We start from the raw sequence: 18,058 nt of genomic DNA, 5'->3' as shown, positions 1-18,058 counted from the left end.
AGGACCTTGGGCAGGGTTCTGACTCTGAGCAGGGATCGGAGAGTCTGGTCGGCCACCAGAAGGCGCCTGAGGCATGGAGCAGTGGTGAGAGCCAAAGGAGGGGGGCTCCTGATGACATGTCTTGGAGCAGTGGGGAGGAGTCACGGGACAGTGACTCAGACATCAGCAGGGAATTCTTAGATGCTCGTTACCGCCGTGCCCACAGGTGCAAGGAGCAAGGGTGCAGTTACCGGCCGTAATTGCTCTCAGCTGCTGATAAGTAGACTGCTCTCCAGTCTATAAAAGGACTGATTGTGCATACGCCCTTTGCAGAAGTCAACAAAGGAACTATTCGGAAAGTTCTGTCTTGGAAGCTTGGCATGCTGGACAGCTGCTATCGTGTCTCTGTGCCGGAGGGTTCTGAGAGTCTTGTCGTGGTGGATTGCTGCCAAGGATCTGTCTGTCTGTCTGTGCAATAAATCCTGTTGAAGTAGTTTTGGTCCGGAGTGTGTTCTGTGTTGGCGAGGGAAGAAGGGGGGTCAGAACACCTCAGCAACCCAAGTTAACTGCAGAAAAATATGCACGTGTCTATGTATGCGTATAAATGTTTGTGCTTATAATTCTATCTGGAAATTTGTTATTTAAAAATTGCCACTATCAAAAGGAATTGTGTATGAAAATTCCCATGATTTTGCATAAAGACTTTTTAAAAAAAACAAACTAGCTCAGTGATGGTTAACCTTTTTGCCATCGCGTGTCAAAAGTGGGGGAAGCGCAGGGGGAGCGCAGGGGGGTTGTGCATGCACATGACCCCCCCACACATGCACGCACAACATCCTTGCCCTCCACGCCCGCTTTTGGCTTGCGATGGCATGGTGGACCTGTTTTTCGCCCTCCCCAGGGTCCAGAGGCTTTCTAGGAGTCTGAGGAGAGGAAAAATGCCGCAGGCCCTTAGGAGGCCGGAAACTGGAGGGCGAAAAACATCCCAACGCACAAACCGGAGGTTTGGGAACGGATTTCTGGTTTGCACGTTGGGTTGTTTTTCACCCTCTGGAGGCTTCAGGGAAACCTCTGGAGGGCGAGCGCATGCACGCTGGAGCTGACAGGGCAACGTCTTGCATGCACTAAGAAATGGCTCCGCGTGCCACCTATGGCACATGTGCCATAGATTCTCCATCATTGAACCAACTGATAACCCAGCGCTGCCCGAGTATTTATTTATCCCAACCCTCCTTCCGTGAACGTCACTGCAATTTTATATATATATCAACATTATTATGTCATCATACCTCTACATGTAAATATTATTTCACTTCTATATTTATAAAACTTCATACACAGTTCTCTATCTATCTATCTATCTATCTATCTATCTATCTATCATCTATCTATCTATATCTCTCTCTATCTATCTATCTATCTCTATCTCTATATCTATATGTTGTTTTTTGGCTTAATTAATTTTATTCTTGTTTTACAGCCATTTGTACCAATTGTTCCAAATTTCATAATATTCTGACTCTTCTTTGTCTTTTAATTTTAGTGTTAATTTGTCCATCTCTGCACAATCCAAAAAATTTTCTATCACTAATTCGTCTGAGGGGATATATTCTTTGTATATTTCCCTTTGATTATTCCCAGCAAAAAGAGTTCGGGTTTGTATTTTATTTATTCTCTTGTAATTTCTTGCACCCATTTCCAAATTTTTGTCCAATATTTTTGAGTTTCCTTCAGGTCCCCATAAGTGATAGAAGATAGAAGTGTATTTTTTTACACTTTACGCAGGTCGGATTCATGTTTGGGTACATTTTAGCCAATTTCGTTGGTGGTAAATGCCAACGATAAAACATTTTATACATATTTTCTTTGAGTGCTAATGATCGTGTTAGTTTATAATTTGTGTTCTAAATTCTTTCCCAATCCACTAGATCTATATTGTGTCCAAAGTTTTTGGCCCACACTATCATGCAAACTTTAACTCCTGATTTGTTTTCAAATTTCCTTGGATGTCTAAAATTTCACTATATCTAACCATTTACAATAGATCTAGTGTATTGGGATGTGTCATAGCTTCCATACTGGAAAGCTATGTTGCTATTTTCATGTAGTATTTTTCTCTAATTTTATTCCAGACCTGTATCAATGCATCTCTAATATAGTTCTATGAAAGTATTTTTGTTTCTTTTTACCCTCTTCCCATAGGAAAAAGTGCCATCCCGTTCGCAAATCGTGGCCCTCTAATGTTAGTATTGTTTTATTTTTAAAAATTCATCCAATCCCTAATCCATGTTAATGCTCCTGCTTTGTAATAAAGCTCCCAGTCAGGGAGTCCCATACCACCTCTGCTTCTGTCATCCTGTAGAGCTTTCAACTTTATCCTGGCTTTCTTCCCTTGCCATATACATTTTAATATAATCTTGTTCAATTCAATAAAAAATTTTTTTCTAATTTTATGGGGATTGTTTGAAATAAGTATAATAGTCTTGGTAATACATTCATTTTTATCGCTGCTATTTTCCCTAATAATGATAGTTGTAGTTTCCCCCATAATTGTAGATCTTTTTTATTTGTTGCACTAATTTTGTATGATTATTTTCTTTTATAGTTGAGCACTTTGCAGTTAGCCATATTCCAAGATATTTAAATTTCTTTGTCACTTGCAGTCCTATTATTCTTTCTAATTCTTTATTTTGTTATTCCTTCCTTCAAATTTTTAGTTATCATTTTAGTCTTTTCTCTATTAATCTTTAACCCTGCTACATCTCCATATTTTTCTAATTCTTGCATTAAAACTATTTCCTGTTTCTAGCGGATCTTCTATAATGAATACCAAATCATCTGCAAAGGCCTGAATTTTATACTCCTCTCTTTTAATTTTAGTTCCTCTTATCTTCGAATTGTGTCTAATTCTTATTAACAGACTTTCAAGCATCAGGATAAATAGCAGAGGTGATAGTGGGCAACCCTGCCTTACTCCTTTCATTATTTTAAAGGTCTCTATACTTTCCTCATTTAATAATATATTTGCCCTTTGGGTAGAGTATATCGTTTCTATTAATCTTTCAAATTAGTCCCCTAATTTCATATTCTTAATTTGTTGCGTCATGAATTCCCAATTTAAATTGTCAAATGCCTTCTGTGCATCCAGAAAAACAAATGCCACTTGTTTCTCTGGATGCGCCTCATAGTACTCTAAAATATTTGCTACTATTCTGGTATTATTCCTAATTTGTCTTGTTGGGAGAAATCCATTTTGGTTTAGATGTATATAGTCGTTTAATAGTTTTTTCATTCTCTCCGCTATTATTGTTGTGAATATTTTATAGTCGGCATTTAACAATGAGATTGGCCTATAGTTTTGAATCTGTTTTTTTTTATCTGCACCTTCTTTAAATATTAATGTAATATGTGTTTCCCTCCATGAATCCATTATTTTTGCTTTCATCAGTGCCTCATTATACATCTTCAACATCAAGGGTTCTATCAATTCGTTCAGTTCATCTATTATTTTATACCATTCTGCTGGAAATCCATCTGGGCCTGGCGTTTTATTATTTTTCTGTTTTTGGATCGCCTGTTTCAATTCTAGTTTCATTATTTTTTTTGACATTTCTTTCATGTCTTCTGTTATTGACGGTGTTTCTTCTCCATTCAGATATTCTTTTATTTGTTTTTCATCTGCTTGTTCCCTTTATACAGATTCTCAAAGTACTTGTATGCAATCTTTTTCTTCCCTTCCATTGTATGTTGTAATTCACCAGTTTCCTCTTGAAGTTGATGTATTAATCTTTTTTCTCTCTCTTTTCTCAATCTGTATGACAACCACCTCCCCGGTTTATTTGCTTGCTCAAATAAGTTTTGTTTTGTTAGTTTTAGGCCCTTTACCATTTCTTCCTGGTCTGATATATTTAATTTATGTTTTGCTAACATCCAATCCTTTCTAATTTTGTCATTCTGTGGCTTATTTTGTAATTCTATTTCTAAATTTTTAATTTCCTCCTCTAATATCTTCTGTTGTGCCCATTTCTCTTTGTTTCTTTTTGCTGAATACACTATAATAATTCCGCAGGAATAAGCTTTCATAGATTTTGTATAGATGTTTGTTCTTTTGTGTTTTCCTTAAGGAATAACTCCAATTCGTTTCTACATTTTTGAATAAATTATTTTTCTTTTAATATTTGCAAATTTAACATTCATCTTCGTCTAGTTTTTTTTCCTTCCCAAATTATTTTAATGGGGTTGTGATCCTCCCACGTATTTGGTAATATTTCAGTTGTATGTATTTCTGCCCCAATTTCCCCATTCATCCATGCCATATCAATCCGTGACTAGGATTGATGTGGATTGGAGTAAAAGGTAATTTTTTTTTCCTGGTTCCATTTTTCTCCCAATATATATTAAATTTAGCCCCTTCATCATCTCAAAGCAAGTTGTTGGTAATACTTTTTTATTTTTAGTTTTTTTTGTCACTTACGTAATCTTTACTGTCCACTATGGCGTTATAATCTCCTATTATACAAATATTCCTCAATCCAATTTCTCTAATTTTTTCATGTAGTTTTTTATAAAAGTCCTTCTGATTTTTGTTTGGGGCATATATTGCTACCTGTAGTAGTGATTTTTGATTTATCCCTATCTCTATCATTAATATTCTTCCCTTTGGGTCTGCATAAATTAAATTTGTCTTTATCCCATCTTTAACATATATCGCTATCCCTTTTCTCTTTTCTTCTGCTGATGCTGCATATAATTTTCCTAATTTAGGACATTCCAGGTATTTTATATCTTGTTTTGTAATGTGTGTTTCCTGTAAGCATATTATATCTGCCTTTTGTTTTGTTAATTTTGCCCAGATACACTTTCTTTTTGTTGGCGAATTTAAACCGTTAATATTTACTGACGATAATTGAATTTCTTCTTCCATCCTCCTAAATCTCTGCCTGTCTTTATTTTTTATTAATTCTAGTTTCTTTTTCGGCTCCTTGTTTTTGGTCTCATTTTCTCCTCTCTCTGTTGCTCTTTCTCCTCCCTACTACTTTCTCCTTGTTCTCCTTCCATTGTTCTCTGTTGTTGTTCTTCCTGGCTTCTATATTCAAACTCCTCCTTACTGCTCTGTTCCTCTTCCGGGCTCATATAAATCTTGTGCCTTCTCCAGATTGTCAACTTTAATCCTTTTCTCTTGACAAGTTACCAGCATCCCTTCAGGTACCAACCACCTAAATAGTATATCTCGTTTGATCAGTTGTGTCACCAGAAATCGATAGTCTCTCCGTTGCTCCCTCACTCTTCACGGGATTTGTTTCAGGGTTTGTATCTCTTTTTCTCTTTGTACATCATCGTCTCGTCTCTTGTTATTCTATAAATTATATCTCTCACCTTTTTCTTCTCGAATCTAATGTGTACTTCTCTAGGCAATCGGTGTCTTCTGGCATAATTAGTGCTTACCCTGTATATATCGTCCAATTTATTTAGGATCTCATGCTTGTCTCTTTGTAACATCTCTGCTATTAATTCCAACATTATTATTTGTAAATCTTCCTCTTTTGTCTCTGTTACATTCTGGAATCGGAGATAAAATGCTGCACAATCCATTTCCAGGTGGATGAGGGAGTCTTCTAAGTTTTTGGTTGATGTTTTCATCTGCTGTTCAACTAAGTCTAGTTTCTTCTCTGTTTGTTCTGTTCTTTTTTCTACCGCTTTTATTGACTGTTCATTTTTTTCCAGTGTTTGTTGTATTATTCCCATTTTATCATCTAATTTCTGTATGTCATTTTAAACTTCATTTTACATTTCACTCATCTCTATTTTCATTTCATTCATATCCGTTTTCAATTCACTGTGGTTTTTAGCTACTGCCTCTTGAAGCTTGGTCATAGTTTCTTGGATGGTTAGCAATGCTGCCTGCACATTTTCGATATTCGATCCAGAATCTGGTTTTTCCATTGTAGCCATTTCTTCTGTTGATCTTTGGATGCTGGAGAAGAAATCAATACCTTTGTCGCTGGATTTACAGTTGTCTTTTTCCCGGCTTTCAGTGATGTTGTTGTGATATTTGCCATATATATTTGTGTTGTATTTGTGCTGATAAATAAATAAAGGGAGACTAGTATAGATCTATTTCAAGCTATTTAGCTCTCATCAGCTAGCCATACCCTTACTGGGATTTGAACCACGGCTGTATTACATATTAGGCAGGAGTCTTAGCCACTAAGCCACAGGTTCTCCTCCTTATCAGCTGAGCCAGGGAAATAGGTATGTATTTGTGTTACAACCCCTGTTTGGGCATACTAGGGGTTGTAACATACATACATACATACATACATACATACATACATACATACATACATAAATAATTCAATAACAACCGGGAAAAAGCAAACAGAGAGAGAGAAGGACAAAGAGAGGAAGCCTCAGTACTCAGTATTCATTTATACTAAGTGCTATATCTTAAGAATGCAATTATTTTATTATATCCTTAGTGTAATTACTGCAATTAATTCAAATAGATATTTATAACCATAGACATATATATATAAGGATATCCACAAGCTTTACAGTTACTTGTATATAAATATAGATTTGAGTACTTGTTTATAGGTATTATAAATATTATATATAAATATTATATATAATTGTAATTTATTTCAGTAAACTATTAATGCAGCCAATTTGTTCAACATCTTTTCTTTTCCTTTTTTTTAAAAGTTCTGGGTTGAATTCCTTTTCAGTCTTTGCAAAATTGTCCATGCTCTTCTGTTCTAAATAGTTCTAGATAATTTCAGCACAGCTGTTGCATCAGCCTTCCCCTTCTGTTTCGTTGTCTTCTTCTTTTTCTTTTTCCTAACTGCTATCTGTCAGCAGCCGCCCCCAAGCACACCACCGTTCTCCAAGTCCTCCTTCTTTCTTGGTTTCTTTTCCACTACTTGAGACTGTATGTCTTAGAGTCAGTTCGTGCTCTTTCCTGTTGTCTCCCCTCCGATTGCTCACTTACGCGAATTAGTTCTTTCGGGCCGGTCTTTGCCTCTAAAAATCTGCCGCTCTCATTTCTACAGGTGGCCGCTCGGTTATAGGGCTCTCACCCGATCTCTAGAGACTCACTGCTTTGCCCGTTCTTCTCTGCGATCTTCCTTTTCTGCCAACACTCAACGCTGTTTCCACTCGCAAGCCAATCCACTAATCCACTCGAGGACACAACAGGTTGATTAAATTCTTCCTTCCCCTTTTAGATAGTTTGTCGAGACTTCAAGCCCGCCATTGAAACAAGGCAGACTTTTGCACACTGGATTAAAAGGGTATCCCCATGTCGTAGTGGGGGTGGCCCTCCGCCTCGTTAGTCCTAGGGTTTTCCTACTCCTCCGCATCTCTCTCCAAAATAGCGTACCCCCGCAGGGTGGTCCTCCAAATGTGTAGATTGATTTAAGAAGTCAGGCCCCTGATTTCTTCCCCACACTCGTCCCGACGTCACCACCCGGAAGTCGTCACTGCAATTTCTAATGTTGGATTTTTCCCCTAACCAGAGGGAGCCCCCTTGTGGAGTACTGTGAAGCCATTCACATGGCAACTCCACAGCGCTGTACAGTAGAAGCCATTTTACAGCAGTACGGTAGAATCCATTTCAAGGCACAACAGGCTGTATCTTAACAGAATACACACCTGAGGGGTATTGGGGGTGTCTTACCCCTACAGTATTTGTTTCCAGGGAATAAGTCATCTGTGTACCAAGTTTGGTTGAAATTGTTTGAGGTTATGACTAAATTTTAGCTTTGCATTAGTTGCTTAGACATTCCCGAACCTGGCTTCAGAAGAATAATTTGGGGTTCCAACTTGAGCCCGGGCTACAGAAAAATAAATAAAAATGACATCAGTGAGGAAAGAAGAAATATTTATTCCTAAAAGCAAAACCGTTATTTTTTTTAAAAAAAGTCCCGATGATTGTGTGGCACAGCTGATTGTTACTGTTGATCATCGGAACCTTTTTTTTCAACTTTTTGTTAGCATTTTTAAACTACCAGTTTGGGCAAATAGGTATTAAAAACTGTTTTAAAAGTTTTAAAAAGGTTCCTACGATCATTTGTGCGAAAATCAGCTGTGACACACGATTTATATTATATTAGATAGCAGGAAATCCTGCTGTCTAGCGAATCTAAATCGTGTGGCACAGCTCTTCCCCCCCCCCAACTGTTCTACTTACCTTTGCAGACTCAGAAAAGGCTTCTTAGTGCCTGCGATGTGCATGCACAGGTGAAGCGTACCAGTAGCATACTTCAGAGCATTTCACCCCTGAGTTTGCCTTTAGAGGCAGGCTGCAGAGAAATGGGGTATAACAGCAGATTTTTATAGGGGGAGCTTGTGCAGGATGAAGTGTTTAGGTGTTGATTCTAGGGTGATACTTGAGGTGTGTGTGTGTATGTGTGAGTGTGTAGGTATGTTTATTCTTGTGAACATACAGTTCCTCTGGGAGCCCTAATTTAATGAAGGTTTCCTGTCCAATCGTGTCCGACTATAGGGCAGGGTGCTCATCTCCGTTTCTTGGGCAAGGGGACCAGCGTTATCCAAAGCCATTTTTCCTGGTCATGTAGCCAGCATGACCGTATGCCAAAGGTGCAGGGAATGCTGTTACCTTCCATCAAAATGTAGCCTATTAATCTATTCACATTTGCATGCTTTCAAACTGCTAGCCATGATGGCGCAGTGGTTAGAGTGCAGTACTGCAGGCTACTTCTGCTGACTGCCGGCTGCCTGCAATTTGGCAGTTCAAATCTTACTAGGTTCAAGGTTGACTCAGCCTTCCATCCATCCGAGGTGGGCAAAAGGAGGAGCCAGTTTGTTGGGGGGCAATAGGCTGGCTCTGTAATCCACTTAGAGTGGGCTGTAAAGCACTATGAAGCAGTATCTATAGGGATAGAAGTGTTAATACCACTTTATAATGCTTTGGTATTCCACACTTGGAATACTGCATTCAGTTTTGGTCACCACGATGTAGAAAAGATGTGGAGACTCTAGAAAGAGTGCAGAGAAGAGCAACAAAGATGATTAGGGGACTAGAGACTAAAACATATGAAGAACGGAGACTAAAACATATGAAGAATGGTTGCAGGAACTGGGAATGTCTAGTTTAATGAAAAGAAGGACTAGGGGAGACATGATAGCAGTCTTCCAATATCTCAGGGGTTGCCACAAAGAAGAGGGAGTCAAACTATTTTCCAAGGCACCTGAGGGTAGAACAAGGAGCAATGGGTGGAAACTAATCAAGGAGAGAAGCAACTTAGAACTGAGGAGAAACTTCCTAACAGAACAATTAATCAGTGGAACAGCTTGCCTCCAGAAGTTGTGAATGCCCCAACACTGGAACTCTTTAAGAAGATGTTGGATAGCCATTTGTCTGAATTGGTGTAAGGTTTCCTGCCTAAGCAGGGGGTTGGACTAGAAGACCTCCAAGGTCCCTTCCAACTCTGCTATTGTATTATTGTATTATATATTGTATTTTTCAGAGTATAAGACGCACCGAGGTTTTGAAGAGGCAAATTTAAAAAATAAAGTTTTTGCACTCTGCAAACCTCCCCAAAACGGCCCATTTTTTGCAAGAATGGGCCTGCTTCCCCCCCCCCCAAAAATGGGCATGAATAGCCTTTAGGAGGCTTGTATAGTGCTCCTGTGGGGGTAAGGTGGGGGTGAAAACGAGCAAAAAAGGGGCATGGATAGCCTTTAGGAGGCTTATAGAGTGCTCCTGGGGGCTGGGCGGGGGAAAATTGAGCAAAAAATGGCCCATTGTTTGCTCATTTCTGCCCTCCCCAGCCCCCAGGAGCTCTCTGAAAACCTCCAGAGGCTCTGCACAGCCATTTTGGTGAAGGGGGCGGGGTTTCGGGAGGCCAAAAATGCTGTATTCAGTGTATAAGATGCACCCAGATTTTCAGCCTCTTTTTTGAGGGGAAAAGGGTGCGTCTTATACTCTGAAAAATACGGTAAGTCTAAGTGCTATTGCTGTTTTTAGGCCAGGCGTGCTTCACCTTCCTGCTATTAGACTTCGAAAAAGTCTGCCGTGATGAGTAAAAATTGGGATGTTTTTCCACTTAAGAACTATCACCTGGAGATGTTTTTGTCTCTTTTCTTTTAACCTTCGCAGCTTCAGCGGAAAAGACACATTGGCAACGACATCGTGGCTATTATATTCCAAGAAGAAAACACTCCCTTTGTTCCGGATATGATTGCTTCGAATTTTCTGCACGCCTATATTGTCGTTCAGGTAGAAAATCCAGAAACGGATAATACGTCCTATAAAGTAAGTGGGTGAGAAAAGTAGAATGTGTCCGTGTGTCCGTGTGTCCGTGTGTGTGTCCTTGGTTTCTGTGTCCGTGTGCCCACATCTGTTTTCCATCTTAACAAATAAACACTTTGGTGGCTTTGAAAAATGTACCTGTTTGGCCAGAGATAAAGAGTTCCTGCTAAGCTTTTGTGAAAATTGTTATTTATTCTGGGAGAAGCAGCTGGTGCCCTCGGCACTGTTGTTTAGCCTATCTGCACATTGGCAGGAAATGTCATTAAATGCCCAGAGGCGCGTAGCATACATCTGTCCTTGAAGCCTTAGCAAAATCAAGCTTGACTGAAGGTTGCAGAGCAGGTGGCCAGCAGGCTTTAATGGGCATTATGCCCATTCTGCGATAATTTGCAGATTATTGGGAGTCAGTTGCTTTGCCACCCTATCGGAAGAAAGTGTACCGGAGTTATTTTAACAGATTTACAGAGTTGGGAGGGACCTCATGGGTCATCTAGTCCAACCCCCTGCCCAAGCAGAGACCCTACACCATTTCTGACAAATGGCAGTCCAATCTCTTCTTGAAAGCCTCCAGTGATGAAACTCCCACAACTTCTGAAGGCAAGCCGTTCCATTGGTTGATTATTCTCACTGTCAGAAAGTTCCTCCTTATTTGTAAGTTGAATCTCTCCTTGGTAAGTTTCCATCCATTATTCCTTCAGGTGTCTTGGAAAATAGCTTGACGCCCCTCCTTTCTGTGGCAGCCCCTCAAATATTGGAACGCTGCTATCATGTCTCCCCTGGTCCTTCTCTTCACTAGATTTACCATTCCCAGTTCCTGCAACCATTCATCATACGTTTTAGCCTCCAGTCCCCTAACAAACAGGCAACCAATTCAGCTCTTATAAGACAGGTGACATTAGAGTCACATGCATGAATCTAAGCTTGCAGAAAACCATGCAAGATGCAGGATTTCATGGCAGCTTGCATAGAAATCCCTTCTCCAATTTTTCCCCATAACAGTCCTGTGAAATTGACTGAGAAACTGAATAGCAGAGTTGGGGGGGACCTCATAGGTCATCTAGTCCAACCCCCCCGCCCAAGCAGGAGACCGTACTCTATTTCTGACAAATGGCAGTCCAATCTCTTTTTGAAAACCTCCAGTGATGAAGCTCCCACCACTTCCGAAGGCAACTTCTGTTCCATGGGTTGATTGTTCTCACTGTCAGAAAATTTATCCTTATTTCCACGTTGAATCTCTCCTTGTTCAGTTTCCATCCATTATTCCTTATCTGGCCTTCAGATCCCTTGGAAAATAGCTTGTCTCTCTTTTGGCATTTTTCTGTCTTCATCGCTATACCAAACTTGCTCTTTTATAGATATTACAGAGCTAGAATCTTCAGGCCATTCCTGGTGTGCAGATGGGTTGAGATTCGTATTTGGCTTTTCATGGTAAAGGAAATAAATATATCTATGCAAGCAGCTAAATTATACTACAGGGTATTCTTTCTATGTCAGTCCTTGGATCTCCCTCCCTCACAATGGGCCTAGTGGTAGTCAGAAAGCCTGGAATTTGGTCAGAAGGATCTTGTAGGGAAATACTTCATGATCTAGACTATTACACTAGTAAGAATTACTAGGAACAATGGATGGAAACTGACCAAGGAGAGATTTAACTTGGAAACAAGGAGAAATTTTCTGACAGTGAGAGCAATCAACCAATGGAATAGAAGTTGCCTTCGGAAGTTATGGGAGCTTCATCACTGGAAGCTTTCAAGAAGAGACTGGATTGCCATCTGTCTGAAATGGTGTAGGGTCTCCTGCTTGGACTAGATGACCTCCATGGTCCCTTCTAACTCTGTTAATCTGTTAAATCCCTTTGTAGCTGCATTGTAGAGTGGCTTGCACAGTTCAGTTCATAAATAAGAGATGTAAAATTAACAATCAGTTTGTGGATTGAAAGACATGTTTCAATTGCTCGGTTTGGAAACAAATATGGATAAAGTAGAATAATGAATATTCAGAGGCAAGAATTACATTTTCTCCATTTTGGACAGATTATAATCATTAGGTTAATAGCAACGGTTTTGTTGGTTTATGAAATACGGAAATTGTGAACCTGTTTTGGACTTTTGTGCCTTTTATTTTAATTCCTTCAAGATAGCATATTGTGTTTTGTTGCTCAATCAGCCAGATGTTCTGGTTGGATTTGGCATTTTTGGATAGGCCCAAGTGGATGTATTAAAGGTATCATTGTAGGATGGAAGCTGTTCCTATTAGAGCAGTCTTTTGCAATTGACCGATGGTGATTTGGTCATTGTCAATGGTGTTGATCCATTTGTAGGCATCCAAGGTGCCTATTACTGTTGTTGTTAGTTGTGAAGTCATGTCCGACCCATCACGTTGTCCCCCAAGGACAACGTTCCTCCAGGCCTTTCAGTCCTCTACCATCCTCTGGAATCCATTTAAGCTCATGCCTACTGCTTTGGTGACTCCATCCAGCCGCCTCATTCTCTGTTGTCCCCTTCTTCTTTTGTCCTCCATCTTTCCCAGCATTAGGCTCTTCTCCAGTGAGTCCTTCCTTCCTATTACTCTTATACTATTACTATTATATTACTAGTGGGAATGCGGTGACTCAGTGACTAAGACGCTGAGCTTGTCAATCAGGAAGGTCAGCGGTTCGAATCCCTAGCACCGCGTAACGGAGTGAGCTCCCATTACTTGTCCCAGCTTCTGCCAACCAAGCAGTTTGAAAGGACATAAACAATGCAAGTAGAAAAATAGGAACCCCTTTGGTGGGAAGGTAACAGTGTTCCCTGCACCTTCGGCATTTAGTCATGCTGGCCACATGACCATGGAGACATCTTTCAGGCAGTGCTAGCTGTTGTGGCCCAGCAGGAGCCATTGCAGCTGCCACCAGACTCCGAGAGTGAGGGTCCCTATGAGTCGGCTCTGGAGAATGAGGAGGATCTTGGGCAGGGTTCTGACTCTGAGCAGGGATCGGAGAGTCTGGTCGGCCACCAGGAGGCGCCTGAGGCATGGAGCAGCGGTGAGAGCCAGAGGAGGGGGGCTCCTGATGCCATGCCTTGGAGCAGTGGGGAGGAGTCACGGGACAGTGAATCAGAGATCAGCAGGGAGTTCTTGGACGCCCGTTATCGCCACTCCCACAGACGCAAGTAGCAAGGGCGCAATTATCGGTGGTAAGGGCTCTCAGCTGCTGATAGGTAGACTCCCCTTCAGGCTATAAAAGGGTTGACTGAGCATACGCCCTTTGCAGCAGTCAACAAAGGGATCCTGCAAGAAGTTTGGTCTTGGAAACGTAGCAGGCTGGATAGCTGCTTTTGTGTCTTGTGTCTGTGAGCCTTGTCGTGGTGTTTTACTGACAAGGGTCTGTCTGTTTGTCTGTGTAATAAACCCTGTTAAAATAGTATTGTTCCGGAGCGTGTTCTGTGTGGGCGAAGGGGGAAGGGGGGTCAGAACAGCTAGCTCTTCGGCTTTGAAACAGAGATGAGCATTGCCCCCTAGAGTCGGGAACGAGTAGCACATGTGTGCGAGCGGAACCTTTACCTTTATTATGTTATTATTCATATTAGTTTTTTGTATTACTCCTCAAACCATTATATGTTCTTTGCCTTTGGGAGGGAGGGAGGGGATGCTGAGGGTAAGTGCCCTCCATATGGACCCAGACATCCTGCCAGAAATCTTGCCATCTGCCCAGAAGTGCAGAATTCACTAGGTGTTCAATGACTTCACCAACCAGAGGTTCTCCTTGGAAGAACTTCAACATCAGTTAAGCTGGATCAGTGTCTCCAGAAACACTTGAATCCTAGTGACTAACATCTGGGCTACATTGTTGGCAATGATTATGGCAGTGATTAGCCCTTGTTGCCCCATTCTGGAATAATTTCCAATTTCTCAGTCTAACCCATAACTTCAGAGAGTTTGTAGTAGTCTCCTGTCCAAGTGGTAATCAAGTTTGATATGCCTATTTTGTTTAAATCAGTCAAGGCTGGCTAGATTCTGCTGCTTGCCAAGGCAGCCCTTTCCAATATGCAGTTAATTGAATTTCATTTCATTTAGAATCATCTTTTCTACTATCCACCTGCTTCCAATTTTTTCCTTACTACCTTGACGAATTTGATTGCTTGGTTCTGGGGTTGTTTTGGCCTTTGATACTGTAGTGGAAGAAAGGGTAGTTCCAACTTTTCCTTGTTGCAATATTATAGTCAACAGCTTCCTTTCACACAAAAGATTATGTTAACGCAATGGGTTATGGTGGTATTCCTCAGCCTTGGCAAATTTAAGATGGGTGGATTTCAATTCCCAGAGTTTTTCAGCTAGCCTTGCTGTCCACCCATCCTAAATTTGCCAAGATTAAGAAACTCTGGGTTAGGAAAACCTCTGGCTGAAGCATTCACACAACAACATGGTTAATATTAAGCTTGATGGGGTGTGTGTGTTTTGGTGTGTTGGATGGATGACATCCATTTGGCTAGACGAGTTTGAGAGGCTAAAATTTCCACAGTCAGCGCACAACTCAGGGAGGCCTTTGGTAGTAGACCTAAAGTTGCAACCAGACAACCACGCAAGGGAAACAGATTCTCACAAGCCAGGAAACAACAGAACAATGATATTAACATGGCGACCAGGACATTTAATGTGTTAGAATATTCATGAGTGGGAGAGACATGATAACAAGGTCAGCCAATGAATAGCATAGCAACTAAATCAGCCAATGGGAGGTGAAACAACTAGGGGCCAGGGCGTGGTTTAGCCTGCAACCTTCTGTGTCTGTGCAGAGAATTGAAACAGAAACTTAAGCTCTCTGTCTGCTCTGAACTCTGAGATGAAACTGTTCTCTCCTGCTTGTGTTCTGCTTGTAACTTCTACCACGTTGAAATAATCTACTATTGGTATTATACATTTATTCATCTGTTATTATGTATATAAAGAAGTTAATGAATCCAGGTAAATCAGTTATGTGTGTGTTGGGGGTGGGTTCCAGCTTATGTTACTGCCAGTTTGCTCAGGGATGTGCGCCATGCGTGTTTGCTTGATGTGCGCTATGCGCGCATGCGCAGTAGCAAAAATTGCTTCTGCGCATGCGTAGAAGCAAAAAACAAGATGGCGGTGCCTACAGTGCCGCCGATAGAACTGGTTTGAGGGCGTGGCCAGCCAAGTTACTACCCATTTCGCCGAACCGGTCCAAACCGGTAGGAACCCACCTGTGGTGTGTGTGCTTTCTGGATTTGATTTTTCTGCAACAAACTGATAGTAAGGACCCCAGATCTCTGTTTTACTGCCACATTTACACCAACAGCACCATCACAGGCCCCAGCAATTTCACACACAAATTTAGAGTCACCTTCACATACCTTTCTTCTAATGTGATAGCAATGGCTCTCTGGATTCTATAAACAAGCCAGGCTTTGTGCAAAATAATTAATGGTCCGGTTTGATATCAGAAAGTAATTGAAGAGCATTTAACCTCCCAGGACACTCACAGATCACAAGTCATAATTCTGCGTCAAAAGGAGTATGCCAGCACCGTTGAGCGTGAGACGGCTGAATATACATCAATATGTCCTAGACCTAGGCTATTTCAGAAGGCCTGAACAAACATATCAATTGTTAATGGGAGAAGTATTTGCAATCTGTCCACCTTGAACCTTTATCTGCTTAACCTTAACAAGAGTTGATTAGTTTGTGTGATAGACAGCTATAAAAGTTTGAAAAACAAATAACACCCCCACCCACCCCCGTGAGCTACAGTTCACAAAACATATGCCTCATAATAACATTTGTTAGCCTTAAAAGGTGAAGACTCCTTATGGTTTTTCTCTAACCTGGTACCTACAATCTGTAACACTTTCCATAGTTCTCTGCCTGGAGGAACCTCAGCATTGAGAAATTCTAGGGTTCATAGTTATATTTCTATTTCCCATTTGTAGTTTGAAGACTTGAGAAAGGTTTTCTTAGATCTTGGATGTCCTCATTAGGGCAGGATCTCCATATTCATAGATAATCTTATCTTCTTCAAAGCAGCTAGAAAAGACCCTCAGGACTTCCAAGAATTAAATGGCTGGCCAAGAGTGAGATAAACTGAAATTTAATCAGAGAGACCTTTGTACAATAACTCTATTTACATTGGGTTCTTTTACAAGTAGCCTTTGTGCCTATCTCATACGCTCAAATGCTTTTTCTGTTTCCTTGTTTTGGATAGGTAGCTGTCACAGCACGAGAAGATGTCCCGTCTTTTGGTCCTTCACTGCCAAGCCCACCTGTATTTCAAAAAGTAAGACCCAACCCTAACCTTAAAACAAGGTTTGTTTGGTTCTTGGGGGAAATAATTTGGGAGATCTGGGGGAGGGATTGAATTTAATAGATTGATTTAAATCTAAGAGCCACAGTGGTGCAGTGTTTAGAATGCAGTACTGTGGGCAACTTCTGCTCATCACTGGCTGCTGGCAATTTGGCAGTTCAGGTCTCACCAGGCTCAAGGTTGACTCAGCCTTCCATCCTTCCAAGATCGGTAAAATGAGGACCCAAATTGTTGGGAGCAATGTGCTGATTCTGTAAACTGCTTAGAGAGGATTATAAAGCACCGTGAAGTGGTATTTAAGCCTAAGTGTCATTGCTATTGCTATTTTTGGAAGTTTTGCCAATATAACAGCATTTCTACATTTCAATTAATTACTAAGGCTTTGCCACCATATTAGTCTGTAGAGAACCATCTCCCTCCACACCTCCAAAAAAGGGGCCTAAAATGACACCAATTTCATGATGTAGACTGGATTTCTGCATTGCACTAAATCAAACTGAGATCATTTATTTTTGTTTTAGTTTGTCGTAGGACCCCATTGTTGTGGATTACAAATCACTATTTTATTAGTCTTTTATTTTCAGGGGATATCATCATCATCATTGTCCATTACTTTGCATTATTATTAAGTTCCTAAGATTACATGAAATGTGATGTCAGGGTTCCATATAGCATCCAAAATTAAATCAGAGTCCGAGGCAAAGTATTCCTCAAAGTTCCAATTTATTAAGAGAGCCATGTTGGCGCATCTGGACAAACCCAAATCTGAAAGCTTCCAGGTTTTCCCCACCCAGTTGAAAGTTCAAGATCCTGTCCCCACAGCCACAAGTCCACCACAGGGTCCAATCTTCCACAGCCACTCTGGAAGCTTCCACACATCTAGTTCCAGCCAGGTGCAGAGACAAAGATGACCTTGTCTTTCTAAGAAGAATATGATTATGGTTACATCTCACCCAACTCTGTATAATCCCCCCTCCTATTTTCCCACAATAGAAACTAGACAGTAGAAAGTATGGCAGGCCTGCAGTCCAAAAGAAAAGATAGCTTGCAAGCATGACATGTGACTGTTTAGGCAATGATGTCACCAGAGTAGGCAGGTCTGAGATGTTGGTGCCTTTTATTTTAAAATTTTGTTGGTTTAAAAAGTAAAAAACCACAAATACTCTGTCAGCCAGAGACTCAATATTCCTGTTGCATCAACAAAGGGGATAGTTTCAAGATCACGTGAGGTGATAGTTCTGCTCTATGCTGCACTAGTGAGGAAATACTTGGCATACTGCTTCTGAGTCTGGGCCTCATAGTACAAAAAAGATAATTAAGTACATAGAAAGTGTGCTGAGAAGAGTAACAAAGTTGATAAGGGATTTGGAGGTTAAACCATACGAAGAACGACTGAGGGAACTTGGTATATCTCGTCAGAAGTACATCTAATGAAGAGAAGAACCACGGGTAACATGATAGCAATCTTTCAGTATTTGAAGGACTGTCACAGGGAAGAGGGGGCC

At 40.7% G+C, this 18,058-nt stretch overlaps 1 protein-coding gene across 3 annotated transcripts in view; it reads left to right on the top strand.

The window, feature by feature from the left end:
* The window catches only part of RAP1GAP2 (RAP1 GTPase activating protein 2), a 201,559-nt gene that overhangs the window by 141,317 nt on the left and 42,184 nt on the right, over positions 1 to 18,058 (top strand). For all 3 annotated transcript variants that reach the window (XM_081944352.1, XM_081944354.1, XM_081944353.1), the window contains 2 exons: positions 10,103 to 10,258; positions 16,455 to 16,526. In XM_081944352.1, coding sequence (XP_081800478.1) covers positions 10,103 to 10,258; positions 16,455 to 16,526 — 228 coding nt within the window. The remainder of the gene's footprint in view (positions 1 to 10,102; positions 10,259 to 16,454; positions 16,527 to 18,058) is intronic.

This window comes from Natrix helvetica (genome assembly GCF_964273705.1).
Source record: "Natrix helvetica genome assembly, chromosome: 2".
Taxonomy (NCBI): domain Eukaryota; kingdom Metazoa; phylum Chordata; class Lepidosauria; order Squamata; family Natricidae; genus Natrix; species Natrix helvetica.
This window is presented reverse-complemented; position numbering and strand designations above follow the sequence as displayed.